This window comes from Astatotilapia calliptera, chromosome 14, assembly GCF_964374335.1.
Source record: "Astatotilapia calliptera chromosome 14, fAstCal68.1, whole genome shotgun sequence".
Lineage (NCBI taxonomy): Eukaryota > Metazoa > Chordata > Actinopteri > Cichliformes > Cichlidae > Astatotilapia > Astatotilapia calliptera.
In genome coordinates, this window is record NC_137435.1 from 40,357,501 (window position 1) to 40,382,500 (window position 25,000).

Below are 25,000 nucleotides of genomic sequence, written 5' to 3' on the forward strand. Positions count from 1 at the left end.
ACGTGTGATAGGAAAACTGGGTCTAATGCAACAAGGGCCTGAGATTTTCTCAGAAAGCCGTTGGACTACGTTTTAGCTCTTGTGTAGGTGACTGTAGTCGGCACACTCCAGCCTCGTACTTGTTCCTTGACACACGCCCACTAGCCATTCTCAGGACCTTTGTCATTGGTCTGAAGGACGTCCTTATATGCTCACTACACGTTTGGCTTCACCAAACTGCATGTGGCATCTCACCTCGGTCTCCTGTTGCACCTGTCATACAATACGATTCTTTATTTTTACTAAAACAGCTCATTAATACTTCCATAAACAATTCGAACATTACCACCAGACCTCGCTGACAGCTTGATGATGGAGGTGAGGATGAAAGGAGCATGGAGGATTTAAGCCCCGTCAGCGGCTGTCGCAGCGAACGCTCTTTGTCGTTTGCTCGCTCTGGTTCTTCTTCTGCTGTTAACTAATACCCAGAGATCCCACTCTGACATCCAGCGCGCCGCTTGGGTTTCACTCGTGGTGAACAAGTTGTTTGGCCTCGCTGACTGCTGCAGCATTTAGCCCGTGATCACACTGTGGCATTTGGACAGAAGCGTAACTTTGCTGTCAGAACTCTGACGCTAAGAAAATCATGGCTTTTCTGTCTGTTTGATGTAATTCTCTGTGTGGCTGCTCTGAGCAGGCCGATTGCTTCAGAGCATTCGCGAGCAACACCCTCAAATGTTGAAGGACCTCTGTGGCACAGAAAGAGAGCCTGGTGTGTGCCCACACTCAAGGGCGTCCATACGCTCGTGTTTGCTTAGTGCCAGTCCCAAGTTTTGATATACTGAGCAGTGTGTGAGGAAAGGTGCTCGTGTGGATGAATCTGTGTTTGATATAGCAGCTTAAGTAGGAAGACGAGCAGAAAGCATCAGATGTGACGTTCTTGTCTTGCAGATGTTTCAAAGGTTAAAAATGCACGACTGATTTTGATTAATGAATGATTTACATAACACCTTCTTTTTCACTTGTTGAGCATCATGGATGCATCTTTGCACGTTTGGCTTCCAGAGGCACATAAAACAAATCATTTTAAAATGCAACAAAAAGCAGACGTGTGTGTCGCTCCACTTAAACCACAACACCGCCGTTATAGTTCGAGCGCCATGCTGCTGGCTCGTGTTGAGCAATCCAAATGCAGTTATGTTTACCCGCATCATCATTAATCTGCTGCAGTGTCGCCACTGAGCAAAAAAAGACTGTGCAGACGCTCTAATCTAAACTTATTACATGTGAAAATGTGCATTGGCGCACATTTAGACCAGGTTATTATGAGTGTAAGAGAATAGTCGTGAGTCAGGTGTTGAAGACGAGGATATTTTCACTCTTCCACTTGTGACTCTACGTTGTTATTGATAGAATTTACTCTTTCGGACTTTGGCCGCCGCGCCTGGCTTTGTGTCAGAGTCCATATTTTATCATAACAGACGACGTCATGCCTTATTACTGCATGAAGACCAGATGCTTGTTTTTGACAGTGCTGCGGGTTTAAACCACTGATTGGCCTCTTTGACGCCGCTGGTTGTTTCCACAGAAGACGACAGAGTCGTCCGCCGTTCTTGCTGTTGTGCTGCTGTCCCGGGGCGGGTGTGGCGTGAACAGATGAGGTCTTGTGTCAGCGGGAGTTCACGCTCAGGCTAAAAGGTGCAGGTGGGCAGAGGGGTGGCCACGCATGTCAGAATACTGGTGTAGGTGAGGGATGTCAGAGAGGCTCGTTACATGACCGTACAGGCTGTCTGTCAGCTTCTGGTGTGGCATCCATGAACAGGCCGTTACTCACAAGACAAATCAGGCTTTGTGGGATCAGCTGTTGTTTTTATCTCAAACTGTTTAAGTTGGAAGTTTTCCCTGTATCATGTCACCAACATGACATTATTCCCTCTCGACAAATATCGTGTTATGTTACGCTCCTATTCCTGCTGAACTATGCGGTCGTCTCGCTGGGACATTACAGATCAGATATCTACGTCAGCCCCAGTGTGCCCTCGGTCAGAGCTCGCCGGCCTCCTCGTCTGTTTGTCCTCATCTAGCTTTAGAAACATGTTTGGCAGGAAATAAAAGTCTCTTTGTTGTTCACATTCTTGATCAAGTTAGATGGAGGACGAGAGGTGCATGTTCAAATGCTGTCAGGATGTTTGCAGAATCAACATGTCTTAGATAAGGACAGGAGCAGGATGAAGTCACGTCCTGACCCGTCGGCCTCTTCACTTCCCTGGTGTCATGTTTTCACCGCTCACCTGAGCCTGTGGCCTGAGATGTGGCTCCAAAGTCACAGTTGATCTTCTGCGTCCAGAGACATACTTGAGAAATGACGCGTCTGTCAGATTCTGGCTTATTTTAGTTCCAACAGGACCTGGTTGTACTTTTCTGTCTTTACCTTAAATGGTTACTAAAGCGAATCCTGCCGTGCAGCGCTGCTCGGCCTGTCCCTCAGGGTTTTCAAAGCATCTTGCTTCAAGGTGCTTAACAAAAATTTAGCATGAACAGTTTAAGTTGTTTTTACACCCGATCACATTTAAACAAATTCACATACATGGAAATATAACAGCTGTTTTTAATAACTGGATGAAATAAAGTCTGCAGCCATTCGAAGTGTGAAGCCGCTCTTTCATCTCAAGGCTCCTCAATAATGACCGAACAGAGATGCTGTGTTTCTGGCTGAGCGCAGACGCGCTTATCCGGCAGTCTGCTTCTTTCAGTGGGTACCCACAGCTGTAGGTGGGAGTGGGAATGTAGATCAACCACTAAACTGACAGCTGAAAGCTTCATGCTCAGCTTTCTCTGCATTCCTGAACAAACCTGTGCCTACGTCTGTATCTGCATGAAGTTTGAAGGATGATGGAAGAGGCTGATTACATGCACATAATTGCAAATTCCTCCTGACGTGTGTCACGGTGATTTGAATGTGGTTGTGCAGTATGTTTTGTTTAACTGAAGCCACATTAATCCTCGTGGCAGAGACGCTGCTTGGGCACTTTCCTCTTAATGTTCCCTGAAAACATGTGTCTGACAGCAGAGCTGGAAAACAGCTCTGGTGGTTTTCATGGTGGCAGTAATGCTGTAAGCTTCTACCAGACCACAGTCGCTCATATAGAATTACTTGGCGTTTGTTAGCCGTCACTGGTCGAAAGCGCTGAGCCAAAGGGAAAAGTGTCATCTCTGGTGCCTGCCATGCAGCTGCAGCAGTGATGACAGCACACGCAGAGTTTGCTGGATGTCGCTGTAACGTGGACACGGACCCTGACGTGCGTGTGCACGCTTGCGCCCTTTAACTGGTCTCCTGCAGCTTTGTCCTTCGTGTCACGCAGGCCGGTGTGTGTGCTGCTGTGACACACATGGAACTGTGAAAGTGTGAGCCTCTGTGGGCCGTGTGTGATGACAGTCTGGCTCAGGCTGTGATATTACATGCCTTTGTTTTGACCAGACGTGGGGACCGAGGCGCCACAACAGTCCCAATAAAAGCAGCCTGGCATGTGTGCGCTCAGAGAAAAGCTGAGCCAGACTGCAGGGCCGAAGGCTGCAAGTCAGCACCGTGGCCTGAATGAAGGTGTTGATGTGACCAGCCTCGAGTGGACGTGTGTAGACGCATCACATCAGGGAACGCCGTGCACTAGTGTGTGACGGCTGCGTGCACTGTGGCTGTGTGCGCTACTCCACGAACACGGACAGATTCTGTTGATTGTTTTGCCTTATAGCCATGGCCTAATGTTCTTCACGTCATATTTCACATTTTGTTCATCGTACAGAAATTCTGAATCCATTTAGTGAAATAAAAGACGACACTGAAAGCTGCTCCTTGGTTTTCTTATAAACAGAGTTACTGTGAAACAGCTGGCTGCGAGCTGGGCCAGAGGTGTGCACGAAATGAGCGAGGCCACAGTTATTAGTGCAGCGTAACCTCTGGACGTCACGAGGTCGTCAGTCTAAAGCTAGGATTTGTTTTTGTCTCTAACTATAACAGTTTTCTGAAACTAAATGTCACCTTTCAATAAAGTCAGCGTCTTCGTTTGGTAACCTAAGCTAAAAGCTGTCAGTAACCATGAATGGCATGGTGTATAGGAACAGGTTAACATCCTCAAGAGCAGAAACGGATCATCATGTAAACCCTTTCCCCAAAGATGAGATCATTTAAGTAAAAAAGGAGGGTCGTGATGTGTCAGAAAAGCAGTCACGCAGAGAAGAGCATGACCAAAGACCAAAGGGTTTCACTGCAGCAGAGACTGATGAGGGCAGAAGCTGTGGTAGAAGAGCGAGAGCAGGACTAAAACTGTGCGATCAGGTTTCTGGGTTGTCTTCTACTTCTGCTTGAAGCAGTCCAGCTCAGGGTTTTCACCTTTAACACTGAACTTATAATGTTTTTACAAGCACGCTGCTGACATAGTACAAAGTCTTTCACTCGACTGTTGGAGGTATTAGTGCTCTGAGAAAAGCAGTAATACTTTAATGGATGAAGGAAACAGACGTGCACTTTTCAGGCTGAATGAAATATGATTCACTTTGTTTTTTTACATGTTAAATACCTACATGGTAATAAACTTTAAAAGGTGCAGCATAGTATAGCTGTGGAAAGTCATGACAGCCCAGTACACTGTGACACGAGGAGCCATCAGCTTCCAGTGCAGTTCGGCTGTGTTTGGAGCAGCACAGCTGTGATGTGGTTAAAGACGTCCAAAGGAGAACAAGCAGTTTGAGACAGCAGAGACGACGTCTGTGTGACAGCAGGATAAGGATCACACTTTTGCTTCACACAAGTCAAACAAAATCACAAAATACACCTGGGCGGCTCTCAGCATGTCTGTAACCTTGTTTTACAGAATATCACAAGACATTCTCCAATATACAAACAAACAAGTTTAACTCATGTATCCTGACAACATTTGAATAAGATGTTTGGCAGTGGAATTACTATAAAGAAAGTCTATATCACACAGTGCATTCAGAGCAGCATTAAACTTGCTGTTACACTCATGCATTTTCAAAAATAATCAAGTAAATCCTGTCCAAATGGGTTTAATGTTCCTCAGGAAGCTCCCCAGAGGCCCATTGAAGCAGGAAAATCAGTGCAAATCATGTGGTGACTGAGCTCTACCATCACGATTAATCCCAGACATTCAACATAATGTCCTTTTACTTAACTGCCCTGATATGCATCTCCAACAGCAATGATAGAGCCTTTAAAACTTTACAAGTTTTCATTGTTTCTTTTACTCTAAACTCCTCTGTAGTACAAATAGAGTCAGAGCTCCGAGGTCAGAGCCAGGTGCTCGCCTAAACCGGCTCTCTGCAAACTGAGAAGCTGCGGTAAAATTAGAGGTTACTCACGACGATGACCTGTTAATTATCTAGTGTTAGCAGCCAACCCTCGCTCACAACTGTCATGGATATAGATAGAAATGCAGACTAAAAGTGATACTACATCTTTATTTATGCACAGCATTTATGGATATAGTAGCATAAAGGTGTTTACAAAGTCATACTGGCTACTGCTAAATCAACAGGTTTGCTGCGTGTTCTGTAATTTTGGTCATGTATCTGAACAGATGTGAAGCATGCACGGCCAGTTTTGATTTGTAGCCAACATCCCCAAACACAAAATGCCACCCAAGGTAAAGTCTGACATCGTACTGGGATGCCAGCTGTGCAACAAGTCAGGAAATGTTCTCATTATTCCAGATCCAGCTGTTAGTGGTGTTATAATAAAGTGGAAGTGATTAGAAACTGCAGCAACACATTCAGTTTGCCATGTAAAATCACAGCGTCGGGTCAGTGGATTCTTTTCCAGTCTTTCTGCAGACTCGATCGCTACAGACCTCCAAACGTCACGTGGCCTTCAGATTAGCTCAAGAGCAGTGCCCAGAGAGCTTCATCGAGTTTCCATGGGCGAGCAGCTGCATCCAAGTCTTATGTCACCAAGTGCAACGCAAAACAAAAAGCAGTGGAGTCAAGCACGCAGTGTGGAGACATGTTCTTTGCAACGAATCACACTTCTCTGTCCAGTGGTGTGATGGACCAGTCTGGGTTTGGTGTTTGCCAGGACAACAGTGCTTGTCTGACTGCACTGTGCCAAATGTAAAGCTTGGTGGAGGGGGGTTACGGTGCGGGTTGGTTTTCAGGAGATGGGCTCAGCAACTTGGTTCCGGTCAAAGGAACTCTTAGTGCTTCAGCATACCAAGATATTTTGGACAGTTTCATGTGCAGTGATGAGTCATGAAGCGTGTTATATAACTTAGGGCAGCAAGGTAAATATCGATCGATGGATGGCATCACCGAAATCCAACTGAGATAAAAACGAGCTTAATACAAGTCGCTTACAGGAAGCAACAGAGAAACGTGATTTTAGTCTATACAGAAAATGTACATTTGAGCTTTGTTATCCAGCATGATGTGTAAAGTCGATCCCTATCAAATACCAGGATGTTTGTATGAGTCAGCAACCTGTATGGTACCACCTTCCAGCGTTTCGCTGTTCGCAGCTTCAGACAACATAACGTTGGTTTTGCCAGCATTCAGGACTAATGAAGAGCAATCTGACAAAATCAGTCTGTTTGTGCATACTTCACCCAGCGAAGGCGCTGGGAGTATAGAACTGCATCCTCTGCATGCGTACGGTAGGAAGAGAATTTGAGCTGCTCACAAATGTTATTATATAAAAACAGAGTTTGGTGTGGAAGAACTTGAGTGGCTTGCACAGAGTCCTGACCTCAACCCGATCGAACGCTTTTGGGACGAATTAGAGCGAAGACTGCGCGCCAGCGTTCTCATCACACATCAGTGTCTGATCTTCCAAAAGCATGGCCCAAAATCCCATCAACACACTCAAACCCTGCGGAACGGGTGGGGCAATGTAGTGTCACGCATACCTGCCACTGTTGTCAAGTCCTGTCATCTGGTTGTGTGTTTCAAACTCTTCACCAACACCAGCTACACAAGTTGCAGAATTTGAGTTTATTACCCAGCAATAGTTGTTTCAGCTTGTGTTCAGTGACACTGGGGACAGAAGATCGTCAAAGTGGCTGACAGTGATAGTCGGCTTTCTCTGTGCCATCCTCCCTGATTCTGAAGTTCAACCATAGTGTCAGAGACAGACTGGCGACCCGTCCTCAGTGTCGCCATCTCTCAGTTCAGAGTAGTTCTGAGTAGAAATAACCAGGTTATCAGACTGTTAGTGGAAAGTGAAAGCATGAATTAGGAATGAGTTTATGTTAATCATATTTCATATAAAATTAAAAGAACACTTTTGGTTCAAGATGTATCACATTTGATGTCGTTGCAAAGCAGCCCGGACCCCTGGCACGTCGATAGTGTTGTGCAACTCCGTGGTGGTATGAGCAGCAAAGTAGTTTGTGTTTGTCTTGTTTAGTATCTCATGTTTCCATGTGTTTAGCTCTGAAAAGAAGTTCATGAGAACTGTACTTTAGCCTGCAGCTAAGACATGTGGAGCTAATTAAGATAACAGCTTTGTCTCTGCGAGTGCTGATGCGCTCACTGCGACCACAGACATTTAAATTGTGTCTATTTGGCATTACTGACTCCACATCCTGTCTGTGGTAATCACGAGTCTGTCCTGTGTAAATCCTGACAAGTTTGTCTTTAATGCTCAGAGTTTAGAGGGATGGCGGCTCAAACGATGACCGACGCGTCGCCTCGCTGTGAGATCAGACGGTCTGTATGTAGGAGCAGCTTTCACGCCTTTGTGCAGTCTCTGTTCACTTTCACTTTCAGTGCCTGACATAAAAGCAAAATAAAACATTAAGACTATGAGTCAAACCTCATGTGATGTTAGTGCCTTTAATTTTAGGGTCACGGGAACCTTTGGAGTCATTCCTGTGCTGCCACCAATTTCCAGCACAAAACAGGAAACTGAAAAACATGTTTCCCAACTCTCTGCTCCTAATGGTCTGAGTAAGCTAAAAACCCCGTCCATTCTTACTCTGATCACTCAGTGCTCTGCGCCTCCTTCTTACAAACACAGTCACACCAGTGGATGCATCCGACTGGAGCAGCCAGGCATCAAACCACCAACCTTCTGATTAATAGATGACCCGCTCTGCCTCCTACACTGCAGCTGGCTGACTTGCTGCCACAGCAATTGTCCAGCCCTCAAGCCGGAGACTGTGAGCTGGCATGTGTGCTGGACTGAGTGGTGTCCTTTTGTAGGTACGAGTGTTAAAGCGGGGATCTTGTTGTTCGTGCTTTTATTGCACGTTTGCAGGACGGCCACGGTTGTAATAAAACTCACGGCTTGGCCTCGACAGTCTGTTGCCAGTTATTCTTTCCTAGCACTTCAAACATTGTCACGTCGTTATATTGATCGTATCTGATTAGCAGGCTGGAAACTTGGAATGTTTTATGCAGGTCATCTGCAACGTGTCTGAAGTTAACTTTGGCTTCTGGACCTAATGCTGCAGCTTCATTCAAACTACAGTGTGATGCCAACTAGGGCACTATGTTTTTGAAGTTTCACACACACTGAACCATTTTTATTTGCCCTCATTTGGGCAAAGGTCCTCTGAGACCTGTCCTACAGTCTGCGTGTAGAAAAGGACTTTCTTTATTATTTGTTAAGAAATGAGGGCAGCCCTGTTATTGTTTTTATGCTGTTTAATCTTTGTTTAATGCTCTTTGCCTGACAAGGAACACATGTTCATAAATCACTGTATTGTGCAGACACTGTGTGGGACCCAGTTTTGGTTCAAAACTTCATGCATGGCTAATAATGTCTTACTGTGAGGCGACCGTGCTGATCTCTGCAGCACCGTGCTGTCTGGTGGAATCACTGGAGTTTTAATATTACCAGCCTAGATGTTTGCTTGTTGTCTAATTGTTAAGTAGTCACATCCTGTATAAAGTTTTGGAAAACATGCATCACCACATCCCAAAAGGTTGATTCTGTTCATGTGGACGTAGCGATGGAGGAGGCAGCCTGAGGGTCCATCTGTCACCACCTTACAACGCTGTGATTGCAGCCATTCCCCCACTCTGTGTGAATGGGACTCATGGTTATTGATCAGGGGTCATGACAGTTTGCATATTAATGACGTTTCAGTCATTGTGTAACCGTCCTGTTTGTTGGAAACCTGCAGTCAGCTGAGACTGAAGAGGTCACCTGATGAACAGAATCAGCCTTTAACGATTATTCACCTGCATTGTTGTTCAGCGTGCATCACCACAGTAATAATGTGGTAGTAATACAGGATTGTAGTGACTGACTCTCAATTTAAATAAAATAAAAATGTCACAGCAGCGGTGACAGAACTTGAGAGACAAATGTAACTGTAACTAATGTCATAGTTATGTTTCCAACTCCGGCTCGTCCAAAGCCCGTCGCTCGTCCCGTCTCCCTTCCCTCAGACCCAGAACATGGTTGGCCCTCCCTGAGTCTGATGTCTGGTTCTCATTTGGTTTCTTCCTGTCAAAAGGGAGTTCTTCCTTCTCACTGTCACTGAGTGCGTGCTCACAGAGCATCGTTGGATGGTCGGGGTTGAGACAGCTGTTGTTGTGATTTGGTGCTATATGAATACAATTCTGCTTCATGGTTTATAGAAATAACAGTTCTTAATGAGGTGAGCTCAAAGTTGGAAAGATGTAAATATGGATCCTGGTAACGCTCGACTACAAAACTAAAACTGTGTCAGAGAAATGAAAATTAGTTTCAGCCTCATCAAATATTAGTTGTAGCTATTATCTGTGTTTGGGACAAATTAGACACGCTACCCTAAACCAAGCCAACACACACTCATTAAATACAATAGGCCTGAAAAACAGTGTGCTGAGGTCTGAGAAGAAGCTGCCCCTCAGCCTCTGAGCCAGCCTGCACACGAGTCATTCATCGTCTCTTTCACTTGTCAAAATTAACATCGGCTTGTCCTCACTCATACGGCTCAGCTGTTTGCTTTTCCAGTCTGTGGGTTAGACTGGGCTGTGTTCCAGTAAGGATGTGTTGCAGTGTCTGTAGAAAGTGAACTCCCCCTTCACTCTGGCTGGAGGAAGCTTACCGAATGCATTATTGTTAAAGCTAAAGTTAAAGCTAAACAAATCCTTGTCACTGTCCATTTCTGTAGCTTCATGTATCTGTGAGGCCCTAACCTCTGTTGAGTTCATACAAATACAAGCAGGAGGCCGTGTGCGTGTTGTACTGACCTTAGTGCTGTTGCAGCTGGATGCTGTTAGCATGAACTGATTGCAGAGAAAACAGAAGATTAGATGTTTGAACACAGAGTCATTTTACTGCCTTTACTATCTGATGCTCAGTTTTCAAAAGCACTGAAAAAATCAACATGTGGATTTTTTTCTTTGGAGCTATTGCCCTAAAAACAACAGCTGCTACATAGAGTGCTGCATTATTACTTACAACCATGCATTACCCCATTGATGAAGGTGTACTTCAAAGTCTCATACACAAAGAGGTCAGAGGTCTCACACCTGACCTGTTTGCTGTGTTACTCAGAGAGTTTAACATCCTCACTTTCTTCAGTTTCATAGCTCTGCCAGTAAATGTTTATGCTTCTGTCATTTCAGTTAAAATCACTGTGTCAGCTGTATTACCTCCAGCATGGTTTGCTCAGTTCAGTTTGAAGTACACAAAGAAGCTGTAAACTTACAGGATGCAGTGATGTGTGTGCTGCAGTAAACACTGCAATTCAGGTTCAGTCAGAATTTAGCTTTTTTTGTTCTAGAAAATGGACAAAAGTTATAAACCATAGTAGATCAGAAGGTAAGATTTTAGATAAATCTGAAACTGGAAAAAGAGGCACATTTTACAGGGAGTGCAGAATTATTAGGCAAGTTGTATTTTTGAGGAATAATTTTATTATTGAACAACAACCATGTTCTCAATGAACCCAAAAAACTCATTAATATCAAAGCTGAATGTTTTTGGAAGTAGTTTTTAGTTTGTTTTTAGTTTTAGCTATTTTAGGGGGATATCTGTGTGTGCAGGTGACTATTACTGTGCATAATTATTAGGCAACTTAACAAAAAACAAATATATACCCATTTCAATTATTTATTTTTACCAGTGACACCAATATAACATCTCCACATTCACAAATATACATTTCTGACATTCAAAAACAACAACAAATCAGCGACCAATATAGCCACCTTTCTTTGCAAGGACACTCAAAAGCCTGCCATCCATGGATTCTGTCAGAGTTTTGATCTGTTCACCATCAACATTGCGTGCAGCAGCAACCACAGCCTCCCAGACACTGTTCAGAGAGGTGTACTGTTTTCCCTCCTTGTAAATCTCACATTTGATGATGGACCACAGGTTCTCAATGGGGTTCAGATCAGGTGAACAAGGAGGCCATGTCATTAGTTTTTCTTCTTTTATACCCTTTCTTGCAGCCATGCTGTGGAGTACTTGGACGCGTGTGATGGAGCATTGTCCTGCATGAAAATCATGTTTTTCTTGAAGGATGCAGACTTCTTCCTGTACCACTGCTTGAAGAAGGTGTCTTCCAGAAACTGGCAGTAGGACTGGGAGTTGAGCTTGACTCCATCCTCAACCCGAAAAGGCCCCACAAGCTCATCTTTGATGATACCAGCCCAAACCAGTACTCCACCTCCACCTTGCTGGCGTCTGAGTCGGACTGGAGCTCTCTGCCCTTTACCAATCCAGCCACGGGCCCATCCATCTGGCCCATCAAGACTCACTCTCATTTCATCAGTCCATAAAACCTTAGAAAAACCAGTCTTGAGATATTTCTTGGCCCAGTCTTGACGTTTCAGCTTGTGTGTCTTGTTCAGTGGTGGTCGTCTTTCAGCCTTTCTTACCTTGGCCATGTCTCTGAGTATTGCACACCTTGTGCTTTTGGGCACTCCAGTGATGTTGCAGCTCTGAAACATGGCCAAACTGGTGGCAAGTGGCATCTTGGCAGCTGCACGCTTGACTTTTCTCAGTTCATGGGCAGTTATTTTGCGCCTTGGTTTTTCCACACGCTTCTTGCGACCCTGTTGACTATTTTGAATGAAACGCTTGATTGTTCGATGATCACGCTTCAGAAGCTTTGCAATTTTGAGACTGCTGCATCCCTCTGCAAGATATCTCACTATTTTTGACTTTTCTGAGCCTGTCAAGTCCTTCTTTTGACCCATTTTGCCAAAGGAAAGGACGTTGGCTAATAATTATGCACACCTGATATAGGGTGTTGATGTCATTAGACCACACCCCTTCTCATTACAGAGATGCACATCACCTAATATGCTTAATTGGTAGCAGGCTTTCGAGCCTATACAGCTTGGAGTAAGACAACATGCATGAAGAGGATGATGTGGACAAAATACTCATTTGCCTAATAATTCTGCACTCCCTGTATTTGCTGCATCTCTGCTTCAAAGTCTGGAAGAATTTGAGCACAATTTAAACAGCTGAACTTTCTTCGGTGGAGCGAGGTCACAGAAACATGAGAACCAGCCATGTTTCCAGCTTGATGCTGGTTTGTAAAAAGAACACAAAAAGTCAGTTTGCCTCGACCAGCAAGCAATTCAAACTAAACTTTTATATGAGGATACAGTTTATTCTTACCTCAAACCTCAGACAGCACGAGCTTTAAAACGCTGCTTCCTCTTACTGTAAATGTGTTCAATTACTGTAGCTCGTCCACTTTAGCATGGCAGGCCCTTAAAGGAGTGATAAATACATTTCTCCTACAAGTGTGCAGTAACCACAGCACGACAGCATGAAATCACGGCATGAATTACATGCTCCAGGCTGTTCCTGTATTTATCTGTCAGGAACTGTAGGACTTCCCCTTTGCATTCATAAGTGTGATTTATTGTAGTTGTGTCTTAATTATGTGAATATCAGTGTTCGCTTGCTGAGCTTTAACCAGCCTCCCTCTGTTATTGGGGACTAGGCTAAGCTTACATTACCTGTGTTGAATTTTGCACTGTACGTTGAAAGTGTTCACTGGATTCCAAGTGTTTGAAATAAATTCACATTTTTCAGCAACCAGACCTTTTCAGCCTCATGGTTCCCTTGGAAAACATCATTCACTGATTCATTCTGCTGCTGGTGACTGAAAGCATCTGCAGCTTCACAGAGGAGAAAGCCTCTCTGTGGGGATGTCCATGACTTCCAGATTTCAGCCAGCTATTCTCAAAATGTATTAAAACAGACAATTTGACACTGATAGATGTTGATTATGTTCGACTTAATACAATTAAGGGGGGATGTGTATAAAGAATATAAAATATGTCACCCCCTGGTGGTGGTGTTCCTCGAGCCTCAGGTCGCCTGCCAGAGGCCTTCTGGACAAAGCCTGGATCTGCTGCAGCCAGCTGTCCGGGTTTGGGTCACAGCTCACAGTGCTCTCTTACCACTTTGGACTTTGCCTTCCACATCTGCTCCAGTTGTTCCTTCACCCCCTGGTACTTCCTTTGTGTGCTCCTTCTTGCTGATGTTACTGTCTGCTGGGAATGACACATCTATTCGAGCTATCGTCCACCACTGTGTCTGGCTGGTTGGCCAGCAGGACAAGTCCCACAGGACCTCAGCCCAGTTGTTCTCATCCACTTTTGGTGGCGTCTCCCATCAGAACTTGGAGACCTTTAATCCATGTTGTGCACTCTCCTAGTCTCTTGTGCCCCTCAGTGTATACTATAACAGCTTTCATCAGTTTATCTTGATACGATGTGCTGTTTAAACTCAAGAGCTTTATACAGTCTGCAGCCTGGGTGCTGTCAGCTGTGATGGACTTCAGCCTCTGCAGATGTGGTGCTTAGGCTCTGTGCTGTTGTATATGACTCAGTGGTGAATTAGATTAAGTGCTTTGGGTTGTTTCTGTGAATTAAAGTTCCTCACTCTTAGAAACACTGAAACAACATATTTCCTAAAATACCAAAAGATATTTTACTTATTTATTTGCAGTTTTAGCATTTTTGTTTGCAACTTGATGGCCTGTCAAAGTTAACTGAAGTTCTTACAGACGTAACTTGAGTCTTGTTGGAAGCTTTTTTTCCCTTTACAGTTATTCGTGAGATGTTTTTTGGTGGCTTAAAACAGCGAGACATTAGAGTAAATCATGATGCCTGGCACAGCGTCCATCCGTTGTTTCTGTGCTGCTCTGCACTGTGGTGCTTGGGCCTCATTCCTGTTTTCTTTTCTTCCACAGCTCTGAGGTTCAGAATAAATGTTGCATAACAGCGTCTGTTTGGACAAACAGTTAGTTCCCTGGAATTCTTAGTAGTAACTGAAATGCAAGTGAAGGAGGACTTAAACCTCATTAAACCTCAGCTATCCAACTTCACCTGTCTACTCCAACCTCAGCTATCACATGGACATTCAGTGGCATCCGCCCTACGCTGTGATGTTGTGTTTAGCTTTTACTTTGGCTTTAAATAACCTCTCCATCGAGTCTGGGTGGTGACTGATGGTGTTTCCACTCTGATGGTAAATCTTGGTCTTAAAGAGGTCAGGTCAGAATGAAAGAGGTCAGAATCTCCCAGCTAAACGCAGCCCGTTGAATCTAATCATCACAAGACCTTAAATGCAGCCGTAATGTGAAAGGCTTTAGGGAAATGGGATCAGTTTGAGACCTGTCAGTGCAAGACTATGCCAGGATATTCTGATGACCTAAAGAGCTTCAAATCTGCGTGGGAATGCAATTAGGCATTGGTTATATTTAAAAGGATTGGCTGGTTGGAGGATATGATCTTCAGCATTAGGGAGGTCAGGCATGAAGACGAGGTCACAAAACATTGAACTGATGAAGTCAGGAGGTTAACCAACTGTTGGTATTTGGCCTTGAAGTTAGATGCATGTTTATGTAGTTGGGGCAAATGTTAAAAATCATCATTGATATATTAATCTGGGATTTGGGATACCACAGTGGTGCAGTCACAGCAACAAAGTTCTGGACTTTTACCATCTGAGGGTTATTTCTGACTCTAAGTGGCTCCAAAGGTGTGAATGTAAAGGGCTGGCTCTGAGATTGGCAACCTGTCCAGAGTCATATCATTGTCGTTATCACCTGTGGGACAATGTGGAAAATGTAAAGGGAATTAAAACAAGCCTACATTTCCAGCTGTTCTGGTTCCACGTGCACCAGTCAAAGGTTTGGACACAGCTTCTCATTTAATGGTTTTTCTTGATTTCATGACTCTTTGAATTCAATTCAATTCAATTTTATTTATATAGCGCCAAATCACAACATAAGTCTCCTCAGGGCGCTTCATAGATACAGAGAAAAACCCAACAATCATATGACCCCCTATGAGCAAGCACTTTGGCAACAGTGGGAAGGAAAAACTCCCTTTTAACAGGAAGAAACCTCCAGCAGAACCAGGCTCAGGGAGGGGCGGGGCCATCTGCTGTGATTGGTTGGGGTGAGAGAAGGAAGACAGGATAAAGACATGCTGTGGAAGAGAGACAGAGGTTAATAACAGATATGATTCAATGCAGAGAGGTCTGTTAACACATAGTGAGTGAAGAAGAAACACCCAGTGCATCATGGGAATCCCCCGGCAGCCTACGTCTATTGCAGCATAACTAAGGGAGGATTCAGGGTCACCTGGTCCAGCCCTAACTATATGCTTTAGCAAAAAGGAAAGTTTGAAGCCTAATCTTGAAAGTAGAGATAGTGTCTGTCTCCTGAATCCAAACTGGAAGCTGGTTCCACAGAAGAGGGGCCTGAAAACTGAAGGCTCTGCCTCCCATTCTACTTTTAAATACTCTAGGAACAACAAGTAGGCCTGCAGAGCGAGAGCGAAGTGCTCTAATAGGGTGATATGGTACTACAAGGTCATTAAGATCAGATGGGGCCTGATTATTTAAGACCTTGTATGTGAGGAGCAGGATTTTGAATTCAATTTTGGATTTAACAGGAAGCCAAAACAGGAGAAATCTGCTCTCTCTTTCTAGTCCCTGTCAGGACTCTTGCTGCAGCATTTTGGATTAGCTGAAGGCTTTTCAGGGAGTTTTCAGAACTTCCTGATAATAATGAATTACAGTCGTCCAGCCTGGAAGTAATAAATGCATGAACTAGTTTTTCAGCGTCACTCTGAGACAGGATATTTCTAACTTTAGAGATGTTGCACAAATGGAAGAAGCAGTCTTACATATTTGTTTAATATGTGCGTTGAAGGACATGTCCTGGTCAAAAATGACTCCAAGGTTCCTCACAGCGTTACTGGAGGCCAAGGTAATGCCATCCAGAGTAAGAATCTGGTTAGATACCATATTTCTAAGATTTTCAGGGCCGAGTACAATAACCTCAGTTTGATCTGAATTAAGAAGCAGAAAGTTAGCGGCCATCCAGGTCTTTATGTCTTTAAGACATTCCTGCAGTTTAACTCATTGGTGTGTGTTATCTGGCTTCATGGACAGATAGAGCTGGGTGTCATCTGCATAGCAGTGTAAATGTATGCTATGTCTTCTAATGATGCTGCCTAAGGGAAGCATGTATAATGTAAACAGAATTGGTCCTAGCACTGAACCCTGTGGAACTCCATAATTAACCTCAGTGTGTGAAGAGGACTCTCCATTTACATGCACAAACTGGAGTCTATTAGATAGATATGATACAAACCACTGCAGCACAGTACTTGTAATACCTACAGCATGTTCTAATCGCTCTAATAGGATATTATGGTCGACAGTATCGAACGCTGCACTGAGGTCTAGCAGGACAAGCACAGAGATGAGTCCACTGTCAGAGGCCATAAGAAGATCATTTGTAACCTTCACTAAAGCTGTTTCTGTGCTGTGATGAGCTCTGAAACCTGACTGAAACTCTTCAAATAAACCTCTGCAGATGATCTGTTAGCTGTTTGACAACTACTCTTTCAAGGATGTTTGATATGAAAGGAAGGTTGGAGATTGGCCTATAATTAGCTAAGACTGCTGGGTCTAGAGATGCTTTTTGAGTAAAGGTTTAACTACAGCCAGCTTGAAGGCCTGTGGTACATAGCCGATCATTAGCGATAGGTTGATCATATTTAAGATCGAGTGAGGAGGTGAAATTATTAACAAGATAATCGACCTCTGTTGGGGTAGCGTTCAGATAGCTGCTCTGCTCTGTGTTGGTACAGGGCAGGGGTGTCAAACTCAAATACACAGCCAAAATTCAAAACTGGAACAAAGTCGCGGGCTAACATTAATATTTATTGAAAAAAAAATCTTCCTCCAGATGTAAGAATGAATCTTTTCTTATGGACTCAAATAGAATAGAATAGAATAGAATTCAACTTTATTGTCATTGCACATGCACAGGTACAGGGCAACGAAATGCAGTTTGCATCCATCCAGAAGTGCTTTAGTGATATAGATATATTACAATATATATTAGCAATAATATAGATATGTGAGTATATTACAGAAATGGGTCTATTATGGTATGTTATAATGTACACGGTATGAAGTATGTTGTGAATATTCTATAACTATAAGTATGTACAGGCTGTAGTGAGTACAAGCTATATACAGGATATGAACAGGATATAAATATGAAAAACTATACAGAATATGAAATAAATAACTTTACAGAATCTGGGATATACAGCTATACAGAAATGGGAACTATGCAAGTTGTAAACAGTTGTAGGATTAAAGATTATCGAATGTACAGAATGATTATTTACACAGAGCTATACAGTAGTGCAGTTAAGATAAGTGAGGGTTTAGATAGTTTCTACAGAGGCTATATAAAGTGCTGGTGGTTGTGAGTGGTGGTTCAGTCCATGTTATTATTGTGTTTGAGGGTACAGTTGTCCATTGTGGGTGTGTGTATGTTCAGTCCATGTGTTAACGTGGGTCAGATGTCAGGAGGCAGAGTTCAGGAGTCTGACAGCTGTGGGGAAGAAGCTGTTCCGGTACCTGGTGGTAGTCCGGAGGCTCCTGTGGCGCCTCCCAGAGGGCAGGAGGGTGAAGAGTCCATGTGATGGGTGACTGGGGTCTTTGATGATTTTCCCAGCCCTTTTCAGACACCGCTTCCTGTAGATGTCTTTTATGGCAGGAAGTGGTGCTCCGGCGATGCGCTGGGCAGTTTTCACGACCCTCTGCAACGCCTTCCGGTCCGAGGCAGAGCAGTTCCCGTACCAGACTGTTATACAGTTGGTCAGGATGCTCTCGATGGTGCAGCGATAGAAGTTCACCAGGATGTCTGAGGACAGGTGGTTCTTCCTCAGAGTCCTCAAGAAGAAGAGGCGCTGGTGAGCCTTCTTGACCAGCTTGGAGCAGTTGGTCGTCCAGGTGAGATCCTCGGAGATGTGGACTCCCAGGAACTTGAAGCTGCTCACACGCTCCACAGCCGTCCCCTTAATGTGGATGGGTGGATGTGGGTCAGCATTCCTCCTGTAGTCCACGATGAGCTCCTTGGTCTTCTCGGTGTTAAGCAGCAGGTTGTTTGTGTCGCACCACTCAGCCAGACGATCCACCTCCTCCCTGTAGGCGGCCTCATCGTTGTCACTGATGAGGCCAATCACCGTGGTGTCATCTGCAAACTTAATGATGGTGTTGGAACCATCAGCAGGTCTGCAGTCGTGGGTGAAGAGGGAGTAGAGGAAAGGGCTCATCACACAGCCTTGTGGTACACCGGTGTTCATCGTGACTGTAGATGAACAGTGGTTATCCAGCCGGACATGTTGGGGGCGGTTGGTCAGGAAGTCCAGTAACCATTTGCAGATGAGGGAACTGATGCCCAGGTCTGTCAGTTGTGAGTTGTGAGGGGTGGATTGTATTGAATGCTGAACTGAAGTCTATAAACAGCATTCTGGCGTAGGTGTTGTTGTTGTCCAGGTGTGAGAGGACAGAGTGCAGTGCGATGGAGACTGCATCCTCTGTGCTCCTGTTCTGGCGGTATGCGAATTGGTGGGGGTCCAGGGTGGGGGGGAGACAGGATTTGAAGTGTGCTAGGACCAGCTGCTCTAAGCACTTAGTGATGATGGGGGTGAGTGCTACTGGGCGGTAGTCATTGAGGCAAGATGGGTTGGAGTTTTTGGGCATCGGGACGATGGAGGTGGATTTGATGCAGGCCAGTACCACAGCGTGGGCCAAGGACAGATTGAATATGTCTGTGAGCACTCCTGCAAGCTCCCCAGAACACGCTCTGAGAACACGCCCGGGGATGCCATCAGGGCCTGCAGCCTTGTGGACATTGATCCTGCTCAGCACCGCTCCTACATCGGTGGGGGAGAGAGTCATAGGTTGGTGGTCTGGCGTCATGTCTGCTTTGGTTGTGGTTGTGGGGTTCCCTCGCTCAAAACGAGCATAAAAGTTGTTGAGCTCGTTGAGGAAGGAGACATCAGAGGATGCGGGGGAGGGTTTGGTGGTCCTGTAGTCTGTGATGGTCTGGAGTCCTTGCCACATGCGTCGGGGGTTGGAGTTGGAGAAGTGTTCTTCTACCTTCTTTTTGTAATGATGTTTGGCTTTTTTGATGCCCTTCTTTAGATTATATAAGTTTTAAATAAGTTTTGCTGGAAAACTGAATATGGAACAAGCAAAGCTTAATACAAAACAATATATATATTAGCTGTATAATACCAGTAGGCCAGCTCTAATAGTAATTTGGTATGGCTTCGCGGGCCAAATGTAATTAGGCTGGCCCGCGGGCCAGAGTTTGACACCTATGGTACAGGGCATTGAAGATGATAACAGTGGGTGGATTATGTTCTTAAACTTAGTTACAGCGCTTTCAGAAAGACATCTACTGTGATAAAGTCTACTCTCCACTGCTGTGTAATCAATTATTGTAAATGTAAATGTTATCAGGAAATGATCAGACAGGAGAGGGTTTTCAGGAAACACTGTTAAATGTTCAGTTTCTATGCCATATGTTAAAACAAGGTCTAGAGTGTGATTAAAGTGGTGGGTGGGTTCTTTTACAGTTTGCATTGTAGATTCTCACTGAAGGCATCAAAACTATGAATGAACACACGTGGAAGTATGTAGTAAACACAAAAGTGTGAAACAACTCAAAACATGTTTGATATTTTACATTCTTCTGCTTTGACTCCTGCTTCGCTCACTCTTGGCCTTCTCTCCATGAGCTTCATGAGGTCGTCTCCTGAAATGGTTTCCAACAGTCTTGAAGGAGTTCAGAGATGCTGAGCATTTGTTGGTCCTTTTGCCTTCACTCTGCGCTCCATCTCATCCCAAACCAGCTCCACTGGGTTCAGGTCAGGTGGCTGTGGAGGCCAGGCCTCCATCACTCTCCTTCTTGGTCACAGAGGCCTCACACAGCCTGGAGGTGTGTTTGGGGTCCTTGTGCTGTTGGAAAATAAATGATGGGATGGCATGTGGCTGCAGGATGCTGTGGTGGCCATGCTGGTTCAGTGTGCCTTCAGTTTGGAATAAATCACCAACTGTGAAACCAGCAAAGCCCCCCCACACCATCACGCCTCCTCCTCCATGCTTCACGGTGGGAACCATGCATGTAGAGACCATCGTTCACCTTTTCTGCACAAAGACACGGCAGGTGGAGCCAAAGATCTCAGATCTGGACCCATCAGACCAAAGCACAGATGGTCTAATGTCCACTCCTTGTGTTTCTTAGTCCAAACATGTCTGCTTGTTGCTTTTCCTCAGTCGTGGTTTCTCAGCAGCTGTTTGACCGTAAAGGCCTGATTCACACAGTCTGCTCTGAACATGCAGAGATGTGTGTGCTGCTGGAGCTCTGTGCAGCATCTATCTGGGCTCTGATCTGAGCTGCTGTTAACGATTTCTGAGGCTCAGCAGCAGAGGGACTCTCGCACTTCCTTTCCTGGGCGTCCTCATGTGAGCCAGTTTCATCGCAGTGCTTGATGCGACTGCACTTGGGGACACATTCAACGTTTTAGCAATTTTCTGACTGACTGACCTTCAGTTCTTAAAGTAATGATGGGCTGTTGTTTCCCTTTATTCAGCTGTTTGCTATAATATGAACTCTAACAGAGCCCAGGCTTATCCCCACCTGGGTCTGTCAGACCATCTCTCCCTTCTGCTACACCCAATATACACACAAAAGATCAAGAGCACTGGGATTACAACCAAAACCGTGAGAACATGGCCGCAGGATGCTATTCCGATGCTTCAGGACTGTTTCCACTGCACAGACTGGGATGTATTCAAGGTGCAGGACACTGACAATCGTGTCGCATTGGACAGTTACACCTCCACTGTCTTGGACTACATCTGTTTCTGTGTGGACAATGTAACAACTTGGAAACGATTCCGTGTGTTCCCTAATAATCCACCCTGGATGACACACGGAGTTCAACAACTTATTCGAACAAGGAACAACGCTTTCAAATCCGGGGACCAGGAGGCATACAGTGCTGCCAGGGCCAACCTGAGAAGAGGCATCAAGACTGCCAAGCAGCAGCACAGGAGGCGTATCGAGGCCAGGTTTGAGAACAACACAAACCCAAGGCAGGTCTGGGAGGGCATCAGGGCTATCACGGACTACAAAAGGAGAACACCATCACCCTCAGCCGACAGTTCTACTCTGGCTGAGGATCTAAATCTCTTTTATGCCCGTTTTGACAGGGAGAACACCGACCCTGTCCTGTCCCCTCTCCCCTCAACCGACCCTGCTCCGGTCCTGAGCACTCATGAGCTGAGGCGTGTGTTCCGGAGCATTAACACCAGGAAGGCGGCCGGGCCGGATGGAGTGCTGGGCCGGGTGCTAAAAGACTGTGCTGCGGACCTGGCGGACGTCTTCACCTCTATATATAACACCTCGTTGTCCTGTTCACTGGTACCATCCTGTTTCAAAGCAGCAACCATCGTTCCCATCCCAAAACAGTCAAATGTCACATGTCTGAACGATTTCAGACCTGTGGCACTCACCCCCATTCCCGCCAAATGCCTGGAGAGACTGGTCATTAAACACATCAGAGCTGCTTTTCCACCATCCCTGGACTCGCACCAGTTTGCATACAGGGAGAACCGGTCAACCGAGGATGCGATCGCCACAGTGCTGCACACATTACTGAAGCACTTGGAACACAGGAACACCTATGCACGGCTCCTCTTTGTAGACTACAGCTCGGCTTTTAATACCATCCGGCCATACAAACTCCGTCCCAAACTCCACCAACTGGGACTTAACTCCTCTCTGTGCAACTGGATTGTGGACTTCCTCACTAACCGTAGACAGAGTGTCAGAGTGGGTAAGAACACCTCTTCCACCCTTGTGGTCAACACCGGTGCCCCTCAGGGGTGTGTTCTGAGCCCTCTGCTATACACTCTCTTCACCCATGACTGTATTTCCTCCTGCGCGTCCAATCTCATTGTTAAGTTTGCAGATGACACTACAGTGCTCGGACTTGTATCCAACAATGATGAGACAAACTACAGGACAGAGGTGCAACAACTAGAGTCATGGTGCCACGACAATAACTTGGTCTTAAACACCAAAAAGACCAAGGAGATCATTGTAGATTTCCGGAAGAGGGGTCATAACAACCATCTGCCTCTCTTCATTGGCAGTGAGGCGGTGGAGAGGGTGAGCAGTTTTAAATTCTTGGGGGTAACTGTGACCGAGGACCTGTCCTGGGGCAACCATATCACCTCAGTTGCACGGAAGGCCCAACAGCGCCTCTACTACCTGAGGAGACTGCGGAGCGCACACATTCCCAGATCTCTGATGTTGAACTTCTACAACTGTGCCATCAGCAGCGTTCTGACGTATGGATTTCTAGTGTGGTTCCCCAGCTGCACCAAGGCCGATCAGCAAGCACTCCAGCGGGTGGTGAAAGAAGCTGGCAGAATTATTGGAACAAGTCTGCCAGAGATCAGTAATATCTTCCCCACTCGCTGTCTGAGGAGGGTGCACAGTATCCTGCGGGACCAACATCACCCTGCGCGCCACCTTTTCCATCTGCTGCCCTCAGGGAGAAGGTACAGGTCTATACAGGCCAGAACATCCAGACTGGCCAACAGCCTGTATCCACAGGCTGTGAGGCTCCTGAACTCTCTGCCCCCCTCTCACGGACAATAACCATATCCAACTTCTTAATAGCAATGAACTGGTCTGCATTGGTGCATCATATCTTTGTTCTCTTCCCCCTCCTGCTCCCCCCCCCCTCTTTCTTAAATAGATAACTATCATATCTGATATCATATCTCACAGTACAATAATATTGAATGGGTTGCATTGTTGTATTTTGTCATGTTTCTCAGGTCTTTGTCTGAATTTCTACGAACATTATTGCTAAGGATTGTCTTATTGCATTGGAGTCACACTGGGTTAAATATGTACACTTGGGTTTTAAGGGGTATTTATTATTTTCTTCTTTTTTTGGGTTGTATGGAAGCCCCAAACGCAATTTCATTGTTCTTGACAATGACAATAAATAAATACTACTAACAGTTGCCAAACGAGGCTGTCAGCTGTGCACCAACCTGATGGTCCCAACACCATTAATACATAACTCCATATATCTTCATATATTTGATGTCTTCAGTTTGTATCTACAATGTAGAAAGTAGTAACAATAAAGAAAAACCATCAGATGAGGTGTATGCAAACCTTTGGCTGGTGGTGTACTTTAGTCACTGAGAGGCAGCAGGTGGTGGATGTGCGTTTGCAAACCTGTATGTTGCTCCAGTTCAGGACCAACACACTAACATGGGGACAGTGAACACTGTCACACTGTTTCTATTAACCGAAAGCTCTTTGTGTTTTATTTCTATTCATTTCAGATGGCTCGATGTGAGTGTGTCCAACCTCACATGTACCAGGTACTGGGTGGTGTACCTGCAGGTCATCCAGGAGGCTGTGTGGCCCGGTGGAGCTTTGCCAACTGCCCCGGTGTTTGAACGCAGCCAGCAGCAAAAGGATGACACCAAACAACAAGCTTTACGCTGTCTGATGAGACTCGTACCAGGTACGTCTCACGCTCGTTATGGCGCGATCCTTGAATCGGCGTCGTTCCTGTTACAGTATTTGCTCTTATTCAGTCAGTTTGAGTTGTTTTTACATCTCAATCTTTTTTCTGTGTCTAGATCTGGTCTCAGATGTGTTGGGCTCAGAGAAGTACAGACTCAGCTGGCAGACTGCTCTGGACTCTTTTCAGGACCCCCACATCAACAGGTCAATATACCCACTTTGTAGCGAGCCTGTCTGCCGTCAGACGCACCTCTTCTTCTCAGAAAGGATTCATCATAAAATTATACAAAATATGGTTCTTACATCAGATTCTGCTTCCTGTTGTCATGCTCAGTTTTTATTTGATTTCCTTCATTAATAAACAAAATGATCTATTTTCTGTGGGACGCCATATGAACGGTAGAATCAGCACAACCTGTAACAGCTCCCTTTTAGCTTTTTGTCTTTTTGTGTGCATTCGAGCGTCCACAGTTTTCAAGATATAACTTTTGTCTGAAGATGTCAGTAACAGCTCGAGGTGATTTAGACTGCAGAGTGGAGTAAAAAAGAGTTTGGCCCGTTCCTGATTTTAGATTTCCACAGCGCTGTGAAATGTGCATTCCAGTTATCACAATCGCGCGATTGCAGTTGTTGCTGAGTGACCCAACCAGGGAATCACTTCTTGTCTTCGGCTTCACAGCATTATACTCGGCCTTGGAGGGCATGGTCAGCTAAGTGTTTGAGCTTCACTCTTACTCCACAAGGTTAAAGTTGATATTGAAAAGTAAACATATCCAGTATAAAATATCATGAAAGGTTGTGGAGAGATCAGTACAATACTACAATACCTTTTTTCTTTTTTAATGCAGTGCCGTACGATGTCTCAATGCTGCCATAAAGTTTTGTCAAATCACAAACTGCATATGTTCAAATCACACGTTTTTACAGCGTGTCGAAGCCAAAGACTTCATCCAGTTTTGTTTCATTCTGGTTAATCGTCAGCATGTTGTGATAAAGACGTCATAAGTTTCAGTATAGCCCTCGCCCTTCAGGGCCAGTTCCAGTTTCCAACAATGGCGGCAGCTACTTAGTCTTAATATTACTCTTGTTTATGTTTCTGGGCCAAAAATAAACTTTTAAGATATTTTCAGGTGAGAATGTAGCTGTGCAAACTT

The 25,000-nt window shown here is 45.0% G+C and overlaps 1 protein-coding gene across 5 annotated transcripts in view; it reads left to right on the top strand.

Annotated features, from left to right (window-relative positions):
• snx19b (sorting nexin 19b) overlaps positions 1-25,000 on the top strand; it is a 72,343-nt gene that overhangs the window by 21,983 nt on the left and 25,360 nt on the right. For all 5 annotated transcript variants that reach the window (XR_013901313.1, XR_003274378.2, XM_080288741.1 and 2 more), the window contains exons 11-12: positions 23,660-23,844; positions 23,963-24,050. Coding sequence is in view for 3 of the 5 variants with exons in the window: in XM_080288741.1 (XP_080144867.1) it covers positions 23,660-23,844; positions 23,963-24,050 (273 nt within the window). In the remaining 2 variants the exon portion in view is untranslated. The remainder of the gene's footprint in view (positions 1-23,659; positions 23,845-23,962; positions 24,051-25,000) is intronic.